This window comes from Dendropsophus ebraccatus, chromosome 11 (assembly GCF_027789765.1).
Source record: "Dendropsophus ebraccatus isolate aDenEbr1 chromosome 11, aDenEbr1.pat, whole genome shotgun sequence".
Lineage (NCBI taxonomy): Eukaryota > Metazoa > Chordata > Amphibia > Anura > Hylidae > Dendropsophus > Dendropsophus ebraccatus.
The window spans coordinates 39471445-39493674 of record NC_091464.1 but is presented as its reverse complement, the minus strand read 5'-3'; the positions used below and the strand labels follow the sequence as shown (position 1 = coordinate 39493674).

The 22230-nt window shown below is 39.5% G+C and overlaps 1 protein-coding gene across 4 annotated transcripts in view; it reads right to left on the bottom strand.

Moving 5' to 3' along the window:
- CNKSR2 (connector enhancer of kinase suppressor of Ras 2) overlaps positions 1-22230 on the bottom strand; it is a 258126-nt gene that overhangs the window by 169860 nt on the left and 66036 nt on the right. For all 4 annotated transcript variants that reach the window (XM_069945142.1, XM_069945143.1, XM_069945144.1 and 1 more), the window contains exons 4-9: positions 21990-22058; positions 18704-18791; positions 6233-6274; positions 5710-5829; positions 808-867; positions 194-262 (exon numbers count right to left, since the gene is read on the bottom strand). In XM_069945142.1, the coding sequence (XP_069801243.1) occupies positions 194-262; positions 808-867; positions 5710-5829; positions 6233-6274; positions 18704-18791; positions 21990-22058 (448 nt within the window). The remainder of the gene's footprint in view (positions 1-193; positions 263-807; positions 868-5709; positions 5830-6232; positions 6275-18703; positions 18792-21989; positions 22059-22230) is intronic.

Sequence of the window (22230 nt, the reverse complement as noted above, 5' to 3'; positions counted from 1 at the left end):
ATGCTAAGATCTTGTTGCCATATGGTTGTTTAGTCATTCTTGTTGTTATTCATCATTTTAACACCAGTGATTCAGTTTAAGCTTGAACTTCTCTGGATAATGATATTATTATTGGATCACTGTGCGGAACAGATTTTGCTTGCAGGTCATGCTCAGATATCCATAAGTTGATATTCACATGCAGTATACATACCACTGTCTGATGGTTGACTTGGATCACTTCATCACCAGCATGGATCTTCTTACATCTATCAGCAGGGGACTGTTAACCAAAGCACAATGTTTTAACTAAGGACTTCATACAGGTCATTCTAGTTTACACATCTTCACTGGAAATCTATCAGCTTTCTTAAAGTGAACCTGCCACCTGTCTTATTATTATGTCTATGGATGTATTATTGTAATGTATAATGCTGGAATACTGACTGGTTATACTGTTTGTCCCTATGTAATGACTGTCTGAAAAAAAAAAAAGGTAAGTTGCTATGTCCCTTCCAGTTAATCGCCGCTTTCCTTGTCACATGCGGCTTAAAAGCAACTAAAAAAAAACAAACAAAAAAAACATTTAACTCATTTTCTGGTATAATTTTGGTATATTTGCATGAGTAGATCAGTCCCAATGATATACAGTATGGATGACTGTTACATTGTGATCTCTTTTTCCTAGTCGTCATGTCTCCAATAATAATAATATTACAGGACTATAAATAATATTCAATAAGTAGAATTATAAAATCTGAAGGTGGTAAAAGATCCGCCATTAATACATTAGTTATAGAAATATTAGTACATTCATATGATACCTACATTTTCTGTGGTTCCAGTTATCACATGAAGACCATCATATGTGGATTTAATGTACATTCCCTAGAATAAAACATACATTGATATGAAGAAACACTTCCCAGTATTAACATGCCCAAGTCAACAAGGTCAGATCGGTACTGGCCTTACAGTTTATGGGTTCAAGAGGAGAAGAAGGAATATGGAAATACTGCCATCACAGGTATGCCACCTACCTTGCTTTAAAAAAGCTTGTGTAGCCAACTCCAAAACACTGAGATGTTTGGGGGTCCTCTGATTATACATCATTTTACATTTTCTTGATAATTTGTTGCATTCTGGGGATATGCGGGTTTACAGCTTGTCTGACAATTCCCTTGCAAATGAACTTAATTTTAATAATGGGAATAAATATCAGATTGTGACTATACAGTTAGTAGGTGTAAATGTCTTAATGTGGAATAGGCGAGAAATTTCAAGCAGAATCCGTAGTTAATTTTACACGTATGTTATGCTGCGGATCTGCTGTCCATGTCAATTCTTTGGGCGGATTTCGCTAGAGAAATCCTATAGAAGTCATTGAGGCTTTAAATTTCTGCTTGCATTCTGCTCGTATTCCGCCAGAGCTGAAGAAGAGGAAATTTCAAGCAGAAAACTTTCCTCTTCAATTCCCAAACATACCCAAACACTGAGGCATGCCTATGCATGCATGCACACCCCCTGACTATATAATCATATCAATCATCTGATACTCACTCCCATTATTAAAGTTAACGCCTATCTGTCCAATGAATTGTCAGTAACTTTAAACTCAGCACCAGGGGAGCAAGAAACTGTAAAAAGGTGTGTGACTAGGGTACCTTAAGCTATTTAATGAAAGTGAAACCAAAATTTTTGTGGGTTGCTCACAGGTCCTCATTAACATAGCTGTTTGCCACTTATGTGACAATGGAAGCTGACACATACAGTTGTTCCATGATTTAAACTTTCCCTTAGTCCCTTAGGAGGACCTTAGGAGGACTTTTACATACATTAGTTTGATTATTCACATTGATTACTGCTATGCCATAGGCATAGCATTGATCAGTGTGATAGGTGATCTGCTCATTGAGCCTGCCTGTGCCGGCTCAGTGAGCAGATCGCCGATCGGACCACACAGAGGCAGGTGAGAGACCTCCGGCGGTCCATTTCAATGATCGGGACCCCCGCAGTCACACAACATAAGACAGCCTATTTAACTAAGAAGAGCAAATGTGCTTATCCCCATCATCTATGCTCAATAAAATCTGTATTTTACAGTTTCTAGCTTCAGAACCAATATTGCCAGATCACAGTTGCAAGAAAAGAAAAAAAAAAAACACATCCAATTTTCTCCTGCTTATGCTAGAGTATCCTTGAGTGCATAGTAAAACAAATGGCTGAATAATATATATATATATATATATATATATATATATATATATATATATATGTACAAATATAACATATAGACACGCAGACAGATGAATGCAGTTAGTTGAATGCAGCATTTACTATTATCAATTATATTCAGAGCAGCTGCATCAAATAATGAATTCAACTGAAATCTAACAGTTATGGAGTACAATCCATCAGACCCTCATTCACATCGGGATTATGTCGCCAAGAATAAATAGGATAGAAATGGTGATGAACATAATTACAAAAAGGATGCAGTCGGCTGTTGAAAAGGGAAATTATTATAATGCTTTAGGTAATCTGTGAACTCTCTCAAGACGGGGTTTGTCCTGTTCTAGTAATGTACTGCATCAGTGAATAAGATATCACATTAAAAAGAGGGTCAGAATGGCACCTCATACTGTTATCACTATGCATAGGCTTTTATACTAACCGTAGGTAAAACAGGTTATAACAGCTAATAAAGTATGATCTCCAGGCAGTTATCAAAGGCTACAGAGAACCTCACAGAGCATTCGAAACCAAATCAAATGGCAAGTAATCCGGCTATTATGCATGAAATAATACTGCATGCTCACAGGCAACACGACTCCAACACCCCAGTATTTATACAAAAACTGGCTATCTGCATATCTGAAGAGGAATCAGGAGCATGTGCCATAGTGCTCCCACTAGCTATTTATCCAGTTACCATATAAATATAAAAATCTCATTTAAAAGTGACCTATTGGAATATATTGTAACACTTAGGGAAAAAAAAAAAAAAAACTTTATGGGGAAGATTTGTCATGACTGGTGTACTGGCGCCATGTCGCCTTCGTGCTTTGCCGTGCACCTCCCCTTGACCGGCCATTAGGTGAGTGGGGCATAGGCCATGGAAAAGTCTAAGAGCCTTTTCCATGGCATATGCCAGGGGCAGATATTGATAAATCTGCCCCTCTATGTTTATTTGAAGATATTATGGTATCTTGAACAACAGGTGTAGAAATTGATGTGGTTTCAACATCACAAACCATGCAGGTAAATGCAGTGTGAGTATTTCCGTAGATGCAAAGATCTGCAAGCAACAAAGCTACATTTACTGTATGTAGAGGCACAGTAGCCATGAGAAAGGATATATGGTAAAGAGAAAATTCTAGACGAATTCCCTCTTATATCATGATTTATGAATACACTTAAAGAGAAATTTAACCCCCTCCCGCCGCTGAACAGTAAATTAACGTCGCTGCAGCCTATGCCCGAGGCTGCAGCTACATTAATTTACGATCCCTGAATGACATCCACGGCAGGTCCCAGCTGTCAATGATAGCGGGGGACCCACTAGAACTGTCAGCGCCAGAGTTGCACTGTCAGCATGGGAGCTACGGACTTCAGCTTATGGGTTCATTATGAACCCATAAGCTTAAGCCAAAAAATGACCTGGGCACACAAGTGACATGACCAGTGGGATAACACACACAAGTGACATTTTTTTGATGGAAAAATTCATTGGCTACACATAGGCTTTAAAGGGAATGCACCATGAGGGCTAAAGCACTGGAGGTGGGCTGACCCACCCCCAGTAGGAGGAAACCCCGCCCCTCTATGACACTGATTCATTAGAATCAACGAAGCTGTATCATAGCGGGGCAGGAGTTTCCTTCCACTGGGGATGCGTCAGCCCGCCTCCAGTGCTTTAGCCTGGGCCTTATGGTACATTCACTTTAACATTCATGACACCATGGTACCTGGGGGCCAAAATAAAGTTACTCTGTAATAGTTACCATGTTCTTAGAGGCAATATACTCAAGTATATTTGAGTTGATCCACAACACTACAGTAAGGAGGGGAAGCTGACACACAACCTCTGATTACAATACAGAAATTCCTACGTTCTAGCCAATCATATAATAGAAAGCAACCACTTTCTTTGAGAATGGTAGTTACATATAAAAAAAAAAAAAGGTATTTCAAGCCCAGAAACAAAACTAAACAGTCTGTGGGCTTAAATAAAAATAGGAAAAAATAAGCATACTTCCTTGCCCCAATCCACCAATGCTGCCATCCCAAATGCCCCAAGTGCTCTTGGTTAAAGGGTTGTCCACTTTATAGTACAATGGTTTTGTGTGTAGTATAAGTGAGTGTATTCATATTACTTAATGACAAAAGCTCCCTGTGTACCTCATAGAACTAAAATCAGACTCCCCTCCTCCAGGCTGTGCTGCCCTGCTTTTTGGTCCATAAGATGGCCGACATGGAGGAGCATGTGACCATGCCCCGCCTCCAGTGTCCTCTATAGGAATATACAGACTCATTGGTGGACACTGGGGCAGAGCATGGTCACATGCTCCTCCATGTTAACTCTATAAGGTACACAGGGAGCTGCTGTCAGTAAGTAATATGAATACACTCACTTATACTACACACAAAACCATTTTACTATAAAGTGGACAACCCTTTAACCAAGAGCACTTGGGACATTTGGAATGGCATCATTCGCCGAGTGGGGCAAGGAAGTGTGTTTATTTTTTTCCTATTTTTATTTAAGCCTACAGACTCTTTTTAGTTTTGTTTCATGGCTTTTTTTTTTAATATGTAACTACCATTCACATAGAAACTGGCTGCTTTCTATTATATGATTGGCTAGAAGGTAGGGATTTCTGTATTGTAATCAGAGGTTGTGTGTCAGCTTCCCCTCCTTACTAAGAACATGGTAACTATTACAGAGTAACTTTACTTTGGCCCTGGAGGAAAGGAGTTTGGTTTTAACTCTATGAGGTACACAGGGAGTAGCTGTCAGTAAGAAATGCGAATACACATACTAAACACAAAACAATTTTGCTATAAAGTGGACAACCCCTTTAACTGTTTCTTCCTGGTTAGCCAATTACTGACTGAAGCATGACACCACTGCAATCCCTGATTGGTTGGGTGGAAAACTCCGGTGGGGACGACATATCCCCGGATTTTACAGTGACTGCTAAGAATCAGTTGCCGCTGGAACGGTGGTGGATGATCAGAACAGGTGAGCATTTCTTTTTTATTTTCATAGTCTCTGGTCTGTTTTCACACATACTGTAATTTAGCACTTTCATCCCACTGTCAGTGACTTATAGCAATACTTCCCACACACACTTGGATCAGTACCGAAGGATTTACACAATATAATAGTTTATTGTGATACACAGAGTTGAAAATGTAAGAGATTTATGGCGAATAAATTTTTCATTTAGAATTCCGATACAGAAAGTAGTACATAATGGCAGCGTGTAATACTGCATCCTTTCCGGCTTACACTGGTAATTAAATTTGTCACTTAAGCTGTGTCTGAAATATTCTGCAGTCCTGGAGAAACCAACATACAGTATATCAAGAAACTAGTGCTAAGTTATTATGGCACTTCACTGCAGGCAATAATGTACCGAAAATGGGCTTGCTTGAAATGAGCTACTGCATACTGTGTAATGTTATGGCTGATTATTTAGCTCTAAGTAACCGTATGTTTCTTACCAGCCCTTCGCTTGGTTTGATGTTCGAAAGCTGTATGACTTCAAGATGGGCAGACTGAGAAACCAAGGGATCCGAGGAGAGAGAGATTATGTGGTCACAGACACCCGATAGAGTTTTACACTGAAATCAGAAAAACATAAGAGCTGCATTATAAAGGGTTAACACAGAACAGTGAAGTTTTATTGCAAATCACAACTGGAAGATAATTGTAGAATAAGCTAGATAATGAATATAAAAGGTTGATTAAAGCCTTTGAAAGTGGATTCTGCATCTCATACTATGATAATTGGCTGTAATGAAGTATTATTAATGAAGATCTATTCTGTACCCCTTACCTTATAATTCTGAAGCCTAGCTAACAATGCTGCCTAATCCAAAAAGGCTTTACTCTTGCATCTACCAATATTACTATTGGTGCTAGAACTTATATCATTAGACATACAGTACTTACAAACACATATGGGATACCAAATAAACCCCATAGCCATATACTATATACAGTCTCCATCTAATAACTACTCACCACATGAAGAATCTTGTTCTCCGTTTCATACACAGTACATTCCTAAAAGAACACAAATATAATATTCCATATCAATAGTACAGAACAATTACAAACAAAATACAGACCCATTTACTGCATTTACTTCAGGACTTTGTGCATATCAGGCTGTCAGTAATTTTATTTTAAAATTGGTCTTCTAGACCAGTGTGTCTCAAACTTGGAGGAACTGGGGGTAGGGTCAGGGGTAAATAGGATGTCAATTGTGGCTGTTTCTCCGGATAATCCTGTGCCGAATACGAATACAGCCAAAGTAGCCACAGTTTGGGAGACAGGAAAGGTAAGTTTAGCCTTGTTTCTCACTGGGGGTGGGAGAAAGATGTTTACTACGTGGGTCACTAATGTGGCACTGTTTTGTCACTATAAGGGGAATTAACTTTTTGTGGAGCGCTATTGGGGAACCATTTGTGAGGCACTATTGAGGGAATTAACTACTATATGGGGATTATCGATGGGGGACTAGTAAAAATGGGGTAATTACTCTGTGGGGGCAACTACTTTATGGGGCAGTATTATGGGCGGCACGTCATGGGTAGTACATGCAGTAGTGACGTGGACGCTTCCCTCCCTAAACTTTCCTTCAACCTGCCCCTCTACCTTCCTCTACTTATACCTGTCATAGCAGTTTATGATATCATTTATCGTAATGCACAGCGCCAGGAGATTCATGGCTCTTTTACCTAAGGGATTCCTTTTTAAGAGTAGTGAAGAACCCAAGAGACCACCAATAAGGAATAAGTGGAATTAGAAAAGTATGAGTATTAGAAAACATACTATTTTAGCTCCATGTCACAGTTTCCTTAATATATCTTTGCACACTACAGCAGCTATACATTACTAGTCAACTTAAGGCTATGTTCCCACACAGTATTTTTGCTCAGTATTTTACAACCAAAAGCAGATGTGGATTGAAAACACAGAAAGGATCTGTTCACACACTGTTGAAATTGAGTGGATGGCGGCTATTTAATGGCAAAAATAGCTGTTATTTTAAAACAATCGCCATTGCTTTGAAATAATGTCCATTATTTGCCAATAAATTACGGCCATCCACTCAATTAAAACAGTGTGTTAACATAGCCTTTCTGTGTTTTTAATCCACTCCTGGTTTTGGTTGCAAATTATTGACCAAAATACTGAGCAAAAATTGCAATAGAACTCCGGCCGGAGTGTAAGTTTTGAGCGGCCGCTATTCATTGAATAGTGGATGCAGTAGACTGACAGAGTAGACAATATAAAGTGCGGCTCCAGTGGTCTGGCTTTTACATACATAGCTAATGTGACCTAGCGAACGACTAAAAAGTCACTACTATCCATTAGCATCAAACACAATGATATACAACCTATAGAAGTATAAAAATGCTGGACAACAAAATCTCAATAAACAATGAATACTTTATTATTACATATCAAGGATAATATTTAAAAACATTAAAAAAGGGAAGCAGAAAAATATACATAACATGTATCAAATGGTATACAAGGCAGGAAATAAATAGATGTTAAATACACTACATACTGAATACACAGTGGTATGTCAATTGACTCCCAGAGGAAAGTGTACTAGTGCAAATAAACAAGAAACTAAAAAAGTGCTAAAGTAACCTCTATATATTGCTGCAAGTGCAGTACAAGTGCAGGGTCACATGTGCTAAAGTAAACTATAAGTTGAACTGAAAAAATAACAATAATCAATAATACTTAAACCTCGGGGTCCACACTGTATGCTGCCAAGTATTGCCACTCACCCGACGCAGCGTTTCGCTGTATGAGCTTTATCATAAAGCTCATACAGCGAAACGCTGCGTCGGGTGAGTGGCAATACTTGGCAGCATACAGTGTGGACCCCGAGGTTTAAGTATTATTGATTATTGTTATTTTTTCAGTTCAACTTATAGTTTACTTTAGCACATGTGACCCTGCACTTGTACTGCACTTGCAGCAATATATAGAGGTTACTTTAGCACTTTTTTAGTTTCTTGTTTATTTGCACTAGTACACTTTCCTCTGGGAGTCAATTGACATACCACTGTGTATTCAGTATGTAGTGTATTTAACATCTATTTATTTCCTGCCTTGTATACCATTTGATACATGTTATGTATATTTTTCTGCTTCCCTTTTTTAATGTTTTTAAATATTATCCTTGATATGTAATAATAAAGTATTCATTGTTTATTGAGATTTTGTTGTCCAGCATTTTTATACTTCTATAGGTTGTATACATAGCTAATGTATACACATTTATTTATTTATACTATACATCATTAGGCTATGTTCACACAACGTATAGTTTCGTAAAACCTCAGCCGTTGTACAACGGCCTTGATTATTACGAAAATATACGTTACCTCTCTGTCTATAGGATCCCGGCCTGAGTGTATACGCATAGTATAGAAATCACAGATGCACCACCTCGTATGGACGTGCAATAACCACGGTCCAAATACATGTAAATTATATTTAATTTCCCAGAATCACGTGTAAAATCTAACTTTTATTAGATATGCATTAAAAGTAAAAAATGTATTAAAACAAGTGTTCTACACATATGAAATCGGCACTTCACAACAGATCTAGGGTGTTGATCCTCTGATAGACTGGTATACTTAGGGATAGATTAGCCCAAATGCATAAAGATGAAACCAGACTTTAGAAAAAATTGCAATAAACAAGTATCTCTGTCTCAATCCGAGTCTCTACGCCCTTCACAAAACACAATGGTTACTGTTTAGAGATTATATAGAATAGTTGTGTTTAAATAAATAGAAAATCAGATGAATATAGAGTAGGGTAGGAGACAAGTTGGGATATATATAGTGTGTATACTCTGTGCGTCGGGTGGTCACCCTGGCCCGGCCTCCGATAAGCACTTGGAGCGACAGGTCAGGATAACCCCAAGACACAGACAAACCACACACAATACAGTCAGGAGTACACTTTTATGGCTGCAGTCTTACACGTCAGAAACTGTATGTATGACCAATAGGGATAGCAATGACCCTCAGAGACAGTCCTTTGGGGTTCAGGTTGGATACCAGTTTCCTATGATGTCACAAGCCACATGCAAATGTGATAACATACATAACCTCTATGATAATCTATGGCAACCATGCATATACTAGCTATGTCTGCCGAGTACTAGAGGAACATCCAATCCTGGAAGATGAAAAAAGTCTCATACAGCATAGTATACAATCCGTCTGGGATTCCGAGCAGCACCGCAAACAACTGACATGTCAGTTTTCTGCGGTCGCTATTTATTTAATAGCGTCTGCAGAAAACCCTGTCAGTGCCCACTAGGAAGTGAGCGGCTCCGGCCGCTCACACCATAGCGTGCAGTGGAGAGTTCTGATGCGGGCGAGCACGGATGCACCCGCATCAGAACACTGCGGCCCTAAAGATCAGGTTCACGGAATGGCAATGCAGGAGTTAACCTGAGCTCTGCAGGATTTTAATGCTTCAGCTGAACCTGGTGCTGGGATCAGGGCTGGTCCAATCAGCTGCAGGACCTAGCCTCTAATCTTGGATAAAGAACAGCTAGCTGCTCACTTCTATGCTGGCTATTTCGGTTCATACCTGGATCCCAGCTTCCCTGTGTCTACTCCTGTTATTCCCTTCCTAATTCCCTCTGACTGCTCGACTTGTTATCCGACCTACCGTCTGATCTTTGATTATCCGATTGTCTTGCTGATTTTGTACTGCGTTGTCCGTGTGGTTTTGACTTGGCTCGTTTACCCTACTCTATTGTGTTTGTCTGTCAGTCCCTTTTTGCGTGTCACTTATACAGCATAGGGAACACCTTCGTGGTTGTCCGCGGCTGCCTAGGGCCGACTGAGGCAAGAAGGTAGAGACAGTGGGTGGGTTCAGACTCAGGGCCCACTGTCTTGTCGTGTCCGTACCCTCCTGCCCTGAATCCCTGTTCTAAGGTTCTTATAATGAGGTTGATTCACACTTTTTTTTTTTTTAAGTAAAGTTCATGTCCTTTTTGACAATTACATGAAAAGTACAGACAGACAACCAAATAGTAAAACCTCTATACCTTAGAATCCAAGAGAAAGGGGTAGCTTTATTAGCCTCTAAACCAGTCATGTCAGACTCTGGCCCGCGGGCCGCGGAGTGCCATTATATTTGGCCCGCTGAGCTTTTACATTGCTGTACTAAATCTGGCCCACCTGACATTGCAGCAGATTATAATATGGGTGGTCCAGACAGCCACTCAGACTGGCTACTATATAAGAGACTATTTGGAGGGCTGGCTACTATATAAGACACTGTTGGGGAGATTTGGCTACTTTCTTAGACTATTGGAGAGAGCTGGCTATTATATAAAACTATGGGGGAGGGGTGGTATTGTATAACAGACTAAGACTTCTATATAAGAGATTATTGGGGAGGACTGGCTACTATATGAGACTATTTTAGGGACTGACTTCTATATAAGACACTATTGGGAGGGGTGGCTACTATATTGGGCACTATTGGAAGGGCTGACTACTATGTGGGGCTCTAATAGTAGGCCTTGCTAGTATGTGGGGCACTATGGGGGGTGGGGGATACTACATGAGGCACAATTATGGGATTACCTACTGCTTAAGGGATATAATGGGTAACTACCACGTGGGGACAATAACTTGAGGATAGGCAGTGCCAGGAACGCTGCATGCAATCTTCATTAAATATGAGGTTGGCCCGCGACTTTGTCCAATTTTTTAATTTTGGCCTACTGTGTATTTGAGTTTGACACCCCTGCTCTAAACCATCATATTAAATCAATTCCAAGCCCCTATTCAATCTTGTGCCATTATATGTATATCACCTTTGTGATGTCCATTTAGCATGTCCATCAGGGATGCCCCATAACTATGCTGGCTGACGTCTACAAACAATATGATGCTGTTGATGTTTTACATTTTCTCTTTTTCAAGTTCGGTTTCTTTTGAAATTGAATATTGAACATACACCTTTTTTAACCCCGTAGAACGTCAGACAAGGCATGCAGAGAAGGTAAAACCATTTAAATATTAAATCCTTGAATCCAGCATCCTCATAGTAATAATGTACAAAGATATTAACTCAATTACAATATGCAGACACACAATGAATTTTAAAGTGAACTCTATTACCCCATCCAGAGCCTGGAGATTATACGGCTTTGAAAAAACATAATCATTATATGATATCATAGACAAAAATTAGCTCCGGTTACTGTTTCTAACTTTCATTTTTTTCCCTGTTCGGTTGATGTGTTTTATAGCTTTTTATCTTTCCCTGGCACCTCTGCAAATGCAACTACAAAATCAGATATTACAAAGCTAAGCGACATGAAAGATATTGGCTAAAAGAACCCAAAAGCCTGGCCTTTGATTACTAATGCTTAGGCATTACAAGATGAATGTCTTTAATATGTTCAGAAAAATGGGCTCAGATTCTTACTTAAACAAGAGACCGCCAAAGCTTTAATCAGGCCCTTCTGAATAGCACAGTTATTAAAAATGTATGCGTTTAATGATCATCTTTATAGACTAAAATATTATTTTAGAGGTATTGAAACATCTCTTATGTAATCGAACCCTCCGAGCTTTGATGAAGACAATTTCTTCAGCCAAATTGTTCATTTTTTAACAGTGTGGGACTAATTTCCAACACACCGACTCGGCTTTTCATCAATACTGGTTATGCACTGATCAAAAAAAAAAAGAATAAATAGGGCACAGATTTTTTTTTTCAGAGAACAAAAATATTTGTTCAGTGTGACAAAGAATGGGCTTAATACATACAAATAAAGTTTTACAGTGTTTAAAAACTTAAAGGGGTTGTCTAGAATTAGAGAAATAGGCCAGTTTTACTTCTACATTCTTGTCCAGGGGTTTTGCCTGGTATTGAGGTTCAACCCCCTTTTCTTGAATTCGGGTAAGCTGCAATTTAAGGGAGAAAATGTTTTCTATATATCTGCAGTTTATTTAGAAGATAAAAAAACCTATTCTTACCTCACCGTGCTCCTTTGGTGTCCTCCTGTGGTATCTTCGGGTCCCCTGCTGAACAATACCGCTGCCACTTCATTGACAGACGGACTTCATCTGGGCAGTGACAGACGCTCAGCCAATTAGTAACTATGACTAGACAGCGGCGTGGGCTGTTATTGGTTAAGGAGGTTGTCACGGTCAAGACAAGTCCATCTCAAAAGTGGCAGCAGGATTGTTTAGCGGGAACCAGAAAACAATGCAGAAGGACCCAAAGGGAGCACAATGACTTAGGAATAGCATTGTTATTATTTTCTGTATAACTGCAGTCAAAAAAGGTTATCAATGCCAGACTACCCCTTTACAGCTGCTGACAGGAGTTGTGCTTATGGCTGTATCCATGTTTTCCCACACTCCTTAGGGCTGCATCCAACTTCAACAGCCCCCAGTATTGAAATGCCAAACAATCGGTTTCGAGCATGCTCAAGTTGCACTCATCTCTAATAATTACCCATCCATATAATAGCATAATTTGCTCACAACATCATGACGTATATTACACATATTATATAGCCTTTTTTGTAGCCTATTGTATAGGGTCTTCATGGTGCAATAATTATGGACAAGATACCCCAATATATCTTTACTACCTTTCATCATAGGTATTAGTGATGAGCGAATACTGTTCGATCGAAGAGATATTAGATCGAATAGTAAGGTATTCGATCGAAGAGATATTAGATCGAATAGTAAGGTATTAGATCTATCGAATATTATCTAATAGTTCGCTGAATATTCAATAAATATTCGATAAGCGTTCAAATCCCCAGCTTCCGGTTTTAACCTCCAAGTGGTCGAATAGATGTTTTTCAATAATCGAATATTTGTTCCCATAGACTTTAATGGGATCGAATATTCGATCGAATATTCGGGAGATATTCGTACGAATATCAAATATTTCACTATTCGCTCATCACTAATAGGTATGTGTTGGGAGTTCCTTCAGATTTTTACCTCTGATTCAGGCTGTAAGGCTACGTTTACACGTAGTAAAAGTGGCGGAATTCCGCGGCAGAACTGCAATGCCGCCAACCTCCCCATCATATTAACAGTCTATGGGAGGCTCTTGCGCGGCTCCTGTTCATTCTTCAGCGCCGAGAGAGGAGGCGCGCGAACCTCCCATAGACTCTCATTATGACAGGGAGGTTAAGGGAATTCCGCCACTTTTGCTATGTGTGAACGTAGCCTAAGCGTTTTGGGACCAGACTGATTTACATTATCTTTAAAAAAAATGTAATTATTTCTTTAACTTGAAATATAATTAAACTTGCACAGAAAGATAAAAAAAGAAATACAGTGGTGCCTTGGATTACGAGCATAATTCGTTCCGGGACCGTGCTTGTAATCCAAATCCACTCTTATACCAAAGCAAATTTTCCCATAAGAAATCATTGAAATGTAGACAATTGGTTCCACACCCCAAAAATCATTTTATAATCATTATAGCAGCAGTGTGTATAGCTGAGTGTGAGTGCAAGCACATTATAGCAGCAGTGTGTATAGCTGAGTGTGAGTGCAAGAACATTATAGCAGGAATGGAGAGGATGGGAAACACAAGGACTGATAAGAGACTGCAGGGAGCATGAGGGAATGAGCAGGGCAGATGTGGACACAGTATAGCAGCACTCTCTGTCCGGGGAGAGAGGGGTTAAAGCTATAAAGAGATTACCCCCACAGTCCTGTCCCCTGATGCAAGCCCCAGCCTGAAGTGGAACTGCTATAAATTGGAAGGTGAGAGAGACTTCCTGGGTCAGAGTACTGTGCTGCAGACCCTGCTATGCAGGCCATGCCCCTCCCCCACTCACGCTCCCACCCAATACCAGGAGCTCTTAAACAAAAGCAATGCTCTTAAACCAAGTTACAATTTTGAAAAACTGCAAGCTCTTCTTGCAAAACGCTCTTAAACCAAGTTACTCTTAAACCAAGGTACCACTGTATATTACAAAAAGGACAAGTTCAGTTCGCCTTTCAAACTGAGTAAATACAAAGTATAATGTTCTCGCTGAAAAATCTCACCAGCGCTAATTGATAAAAGCCAAGTAGCTGTAAACGGCTTCTGTCAAGCTCATCGGTATATAGGTTAAGGTAACCTAGGTACACCTTGTCAGCCTGCTGAATGTCATGCTGGGTATAATTGCTGTACAACTAGAAAATCTTGACATTTTAAGTATGAAAAGGTTTTGCAAAGAAGGGAAAAAATAGAAAAAAATAACAGCCAGGGTTTAAACTACATAGGAAAGAAGGAAGAGGTGAAACAGTATTAGATCTTTTTGGCTGTGTCACCTGCTACAAATAACGCTAAGGTAAAATGCTGGACTATGATTGTGGAAATGATGAAGGATCTCAGCTTCAGGAATCAGTCTGGCTAAAGCTCAGAGACTTATGATAAATTACAGACTTCACTTGTAAATTATCTATGTTCCCCTAAGATACCCATCACTGTGTTACACAGTATATTGCTGAGCAGTACATCGCACTATGCTCTGTCCATCGTCCACATTTATTAGGAAGTGCAGCTGAATTACTTTATGAAATATTAACTCTGGTCACTGTAATTCTCCAATATATTTTTATTCACTATTTATCTAGTTATAAGATCAATTCTTTGGGCGGATGGCGCAATTTGCCAGCAAATATCATTGAGTCTATGGGACGGGTGGAACCTCAAGCATAGGCAGCATGGCAGAATCTGCTTGAAGTCTCCCCACGGATGCACATACCTTAGGGGTTTGTTCACACTGAGGAATTCTCACAGATAACATCCCTCGGATTCTGATGCTCGCCCCCGGTGCTCTCCCGCTTGACTTTCCACCTGTGCTATAGACTCCATTCTATGCTGGGACAGATTCCAATGTCTGCCTAAAAAATTAACATGTCAATTCTTTGAGCAGAAAATTCTGCTCAAAATTTCTGCGGTGTGAACAACAGAGCGGAAATCCTACTAAACACAATGGGACATTGCTCTGTTTATATCTTACGGGAGGAATTTCAAGCGGATTCCGCTTTTAAACTCCTCGCCTATTCCTTAGTGTAGACATACCCTAAGGGTATATTCTGACTGAGAAATAGGCACAAAATTAAAAAGGGAACGTTTTCAGCTTGAATTTTCCTCTTCTTCAGCTCTGCTGGAAATTTCAAGCAAAAGTACAGCAGAATTTGAGTGGAATTCAAGGAGAATTCGAGCGGAAAGCGGAAATTCAAAGCCCCAATGACTTGTATGGGATTTCTTCAGCAAAATCTGGCAAAAGAATAGACATGTCAATTCTTTGGGCAGAAAGCGGATCCGCAGTGGAACATTCTGCGCCTAAATTCCCCTGTGTGAAAAACAAAGAGGAATGTAAGCATCCTAAAGTTTTCCTGGTTAGGTTTGTACTGTACTGTTTTGTTAACATGCAAATGGATGGGGAAGTGGTCAATAAAATCTGGCCACTAAAACTTGTATGTACTGTACATGCCCTTATTGACTCAAACTTACAAAACAAATAGAAACTTTTTCATTCACTTTAATAACAAAGGTATAAAAATAAATCACCTTACTTTGCTTGTGGAGTTCACAAAGTGGAACTACTATAAAGTTAGTAGTGCAACACTGAACGGCACAGAATCCATGTGAAATTCACACTCTATTAGCTCACTATCCCTAAGTTTTATTTAAATTATGACATCATCGAATGTAGATATTAAATTAACAAAATATTCCCAAACTTAAAAAGCAATTCAGAGAAAATATTAATGTGTAGTGCACAGAATATATACATTATATAAGGATATATTACACGTACTGTAGGTTTTATTAACCTTCTCAGAGGCACAAGGAGAGGCAGAGGAAAAAAAATAGTTGAAGCATTTCTATCATGTTTAACAACAAATGTCTATCTGGATCAAACACATATCTGCTCTCACTAAATTCATATGTAAATGCTGTGGCAGTAATGCTAAGAATGGGGGACACTACATAGCATGACCTCTCAGCTTTCATCCTACATACAGAGCTGATCAGGGTTAGAGCCGTAATACACAGAAAAGCTATGGAGGAGGAAGCCAAAGCATGGCACTTGTTAACATTCCTGAAGTGGTTCTCTACCAAATGTCAGCTTTTAAGATCAATATGGGATTTGCATCAGCCTCTTCATGAGATTACAATACAGACCAGACAGGAGCGAGAGCTGTGAATTGCATCTGTGTTAGGAGTCTATGTGAAATGTGATTATTTAACTAGGTCTTAATTTACTTTATTTATTTATTTTTTTCAGAATGACTTGGATATGAAAAAGTTCATTTTGTTTGAACTCATAATGTAGGAAAGAACTGAACAATAGTGAATCCATGCTCTAGGATCCCAGGGAGTTTATAGTCATGGTGCAACTCAAAGCACATTTCTTGCCAATGTCTTATTGCACACAAATTATAATGGTTTTGCCAGGACTGTCCCGGATTTGACAGGGCAGTCCCAGCAAATTAATGTCCCAGATATGTCCTGGTAGGCCCCACCCCATAAGGACCCCCAAAGTAAACCATAAGTAAATTAAAGTACAGCTGGCAGTAATGGCTGGAGGCTGTATTTCCCCCTCCAGACACTTAATGCCGTTCTCTCCTCCCTGCCCCAGAAGGATGAAGATGGCCGTGTGCTGCTGTGAGCCAGGTAATAACGAGGATCCCACATGAGGGGATTATGTTCGAGAAAGTAAAGCTGTATACATTGGTGTGAGAGGCCAGGAGAATAGTGATCAGAGCTGTGACTGGTATACACTGCATACACAGCTCTGATTACCAGTCTCTCACACCAATGTATATAGCTTTATCTCCGTCAGCATAATCCCCTCGTGGGCTCCTCAGAATACCAGCAGTCTCACACCACACTGTATTATATTGGTGGTATAATGAGGGGCCACATGAGGGGGATGATGCTGATCCAGTCTGCTCCAGTCACCCCCCAGTCTGCCCCAGATACCCCCAATCTCCCCCCAGTCTGCCACAGTCTCCTCCAGTCTGCCCCAGATACCAAGTTTTCAAGGTTTTGTAGGGCCCCATGCAGTTGTTTGCTATGGGGCCCCATGACTCCTAGCTACACCCCTGCCCCTCATCTGTTCCTGTACTACTACACCCCTCATATATTCCTGTACTACTACTACACCCCTCATTCTTTTGTGTTGTTCTGACTGGAAAGTTCTAACTGGAAAATTCTGGGGGAAAAAACGAAAACACTGGTGACAAGCCACACCCCATAAACCACCACACAATAGACCACACCCACAGAGACCACACCTACTATAAGCCACACCCCTTGTTACCAACGCTAAAGTCTCCCTGGAAAAAAAATTTAAATGTTGGCAACTATGAATCTGCTGATGGTTTCAAAAAGTAAAAGAAGAGAATTTAAAAAAAAAAATACGCATACTAGTATGCTTTATTTGAAAAGCTACAGCAAGAGAGTGACTCCATTATATTTAGGAGACTCCATTGATTTTGAAGACTTAAAGATAAGGTCTCCAATGCAGCTCTACCAGAGCACTCTCATAGAAATGAATTGACTTCTGGTCACCAGCTGGCAGCAACTAATAAGAGGAGGTCATGTGGGCATGAGCGCGACCCAAACTGCGCCATTCTACCGGAATGAAGCAGCGCCGCTGGAAACTGATTGTCGATGGTAAGTGTACATGTCAGCCTGCAGCAGGGGAGGAAATTTTTTTTAAAAATTGCTCTGCTTCTTTCATGACATGCATTTTTATCAAAAGAAAGATGTTTTTCATGTAAAAAAGACATCAGGGGAACATTGCCTTACAGTGACTGGATCTCACCACTATACTGTGACTGGACAACATCACATCATGACTTAACAACACCATCATATAATAATCAAAAAATACTTCTATACTATGAATAAATAACACCACAGTATTATGCTAAATAATGCCACCATACAGTGACTGAGTGGTCTAATCCCCGGTGTGCCTGGCTTGGCATGTCTCTCCGCCCCGTCCCATTTTGATTGATAGTCAGCACACATGCACCTGATTTATAGCCGGGGCTTGGCGCTGGAAGCAAGATGTGATGGGGAGAGGGAGAAGAGACGTGCCAGCCAATGGCACTTCAGGGCTTGGACACACCTTTCTGACACCTGCGGTATGACATGATGTACATTTTTTGCTTTTTAAAGGACACAAAATTGGGTAAAATATTACAGTTATTAGTAAACTAACACCTATACAGTAATGCCTGCACTTTTAACTAAGTAATGGAGAAATCTGTATCTGCATTGTAGAAATACAACTAAAAGGGGGGGGGGGGGGGGGGAAATCTAACTACACAAAATAAGTCTTTCTTTTTTATGATATTGTTGCTGCAAGGAAGAAAGATGGAAACCAGCAAACATCATTTATATATTCCCATATTGATAAATCATACAAACCTGCTGAACAATTGTCGTTAATTCCAGGCATAGCTGAATGACATTGTTTCGTGTAACTGAGTAATCTGTCACCGCAGCAAATGGTGATCTACAAGATAAAATATATTTTAGTACGTGTGACAATATTTCATGAGTCCAGCAAACAAAGTATCACATTAAATATGAATACATGCGACCACAAACTATTCCCATAACCTCACTATTACTCTGATTATTCTTTTATAAAGTAAAGTTACTAGCTTTCAGTGTCATAACAGTGCGAATGTAAAATGTATTATGGAATGCTCCATTAATTATTAATATGATAACATTCAAATAATGAGATGTGTATGTACTGTATGTACTATGCATAGAATATGTCACAGTGATTGAAGGCAAGGTTACTACTGAGCAGATGCATCATCCTGGATGAGTGGGTGATAACAGTTTATCTGTATATTTCTGCTAAGCATGAGAGGGTGGATAGCTGGTTCAGTAACAGAACGACAAGGAGGTACTCCCCCTCTGCTGGGAGATGGGGGAGGATGAGCAGAAAAGTAAGTGAGAAATGTTTGCTGCATTTGTGGCAAGGGCTATTCTCTAGATCACCTGGTAATAGGGACAGTCGACAAAAAACAGACCCTGACTGGTGATGAGCAAACTAGCTGAACCCGAACCCTTGGCATTTGACTACGGGTGGCCGGAGAAGTTGAATGAAGTCCTGGAAAACGTTTTCCTGGAAGCCCCAGGGCAGCATCTAATTTCTCCAGCCACCAGAAGTCAAATGCCGAGGGGTCAGGTGAACTTTTCTTAACCCTTCTATTAAAGCAGGGAGTCTCCTATACAGCATAACCCCCATCCCTACAAATAACAATCAGTTTCTTAGTAAAAGGGTAATTTAAAAAGTTAACCCCTACCCTGAGAGGACATTTAAAGTTCAAAAAGAGAGGTCAACCCATTGGGATCCCCATTTCTAAATATAAAAACTGCTACAAAAAGAATGCTTTGCCCTTAGGAACCCACTGGTAATATTTTATTCTCTCTTCAACTCCCTATGCCTAGGTGTTATCTTTGTAAAGAAAACCTATCATAGATTTCATGTTACATAAAGCACAAGTTATTAGGGCAGTCCCACCAGTTCTTTTTCAAAATATGCTCATAGTGGTTCAATAGGATAAGTTTCATTTTGTCTAGTTAGTACACTGTGGGTAGTCCATACAGTAATACTACTACTGCAACATAAATGGAAGATTGTTGGAGGTCAAGATATGCCATAACTTTACTATCATGGTGGGTCGGCCCTGTCCCCTTTTCCAATCCTTACAAAAAGGAGTGGTGATTCAGTGCTGAAGCCTACTAATTTTTGTTTTTTCCAGCAGAGCTGTTGTTCAGGCCACCTGACTGTGCAAGGAACTATTATCATATTAAAGAACTAGTCTTTGAAATGTTTAGCCAAATAAGATAGGAAATATAACAATGTACAGTTTAACAAGTCACATGAATAATGGATTAAGGTATAACTAAATGGCCTACAGGCATAACATTTTTCACCACTGCTTAAAGTGATACTGTCAACCCCCTTACTCTTGCTTCATCTCATTGGTTAGGAGTATTGACTAGACAGGGCTTCATGGCAGTTTAAGGCAGAAAGAAGACACAGACAAGTGTTAGACGGGTATATATAAATTGCAGCATTTAAGCTTGTGAATTGTGGGAGAACCACACATAGAGTAAAGGAGGGGGGGGGCTGATTTAACAGTCTTTACAATCACTGTGAATTTGACAAGTCTGACATTGTGCATAGGGACACCCATTTTTCAGGCATTCAAAAATAAAAGGCAAATCAGATTAGAAAAGGCATGCGCTTATAATATTCATGGGTCTTTTTAAATGTATACTTTGGTAACCTAATAAAGTTAAAAAGTTTCCCAATTATAAATCCAGACTTTGTAAAAAGAATTTTGTGGTCAACATAAATTAACATTGAGAATACATTCTTCTCTAACAATGTTCAACCGCAAATTCTAGAGGGAAATAAATCGAATACCTGCTCTCACTTACAGGGTTACGCAGGCATAGCATGCACCTCAAGACAATGGCCGTTTGACACTTCAGAGACATTAAAGTGCAGCAAAATGCAAATCAACTTGAGGAAAATATCAGACCACTCATTAGAGCAATGCTAAGATTTTCTACAAACCGAATCTGAACATTGGTCTTTCACGGCCTTACATTTGAAGGATATATTTTTAATGTTACCATGGATGAACAAATGAGAGATGCTAAGAATAGTCATTGCTGCAGTCATATTTTTCTCTTATAAGATATATTACAAGGTCATCCTGGCTAGTACTATAGATATATGAAATCTTTGTTGAAAGATTAGTATAACATAATAATATTCAATCATTCAGCAGGAGAGTCTTAAAGTGGCTTTATATCCACCAACCCACCCCAACAAATGGCTAGTACCATCTATTTAAGAGTAAAACCTTACCGATTGTGTTTTTTAAAATGTGCTCGGTAATAAATGATCTTTTAAACTTGCAACACTGTGTCATGCTGGCGTGGCCTAGGTTGTCCAGGTCTGCGACTCCTCTCCTTTCTTCCTCCCCGCCTCCTCATCATTAGGAACGCCCCCAGGCAGGATTTCTATTCATCACTTGCCATAGAAACACAGGTGGACAGTTTTGATGAGCAATGAATAGAATTCCTGCCTAGGGGCGTTCCTAATGATGATGAGGAGGGAGAGGCGTCGCAGACCTGGGGCACAGACACTCTAGGCCATGCCAGTATTACACAGTGCTGCGAGTTTAAAAGTTCATTTTTTCCTCTAATCAAGGCACAGGGCACATTTTAAAAGACACAAACGGTAAGGGTTTAGTCTCATCAAACGGATGGTACTAGTGGCTTGGAGGGGTGAGTTGGTGGATACAGAGTCACTTTAAACATATTTTCTTCATTCCTTTACCCAGGATTCATGATAAAAAAAATGAACAAGATACAGAACATGTCAGCTATGGCATTCCATAGTGAAGGTGTCCATGAATCTCGCTGGAAATCCCCCACACCTTTAATGTTACATAAATAACTTAAATCATAACTTTTGGTCTTTAATATCTCCTACATTTATTATAAAAATGAGACATGAAACATTCTAATACATATTAACTTTACAAAGCTCATACATACACGTTATATAATGCGTGGTCTGTTCAATGCAACCAATGCAGTCATTTCTTTTAAAATCTTACATCTTATTCTACGGAAATATTTAGTAAATGAAATAATTATGCGGATCACTTACTTATCCAGTTTATGCCCTATCCATCTTTTTTTAAGGTTATCAATGTCATCCTGATCAGCGTGGCAATACCTAAGGCAAGAGAAGGACTTAAACATACGAGAAGGATTGCAGGTAACAAGAAACAAATCATTTGATCACACATATTGCTCTCATCTGCAATGCAGTATGTTTACATGGATTCACAAATCACTAGATAAAAATAGAATACTGACTCATTAGAAATGTACAGAATAGCTAGAAT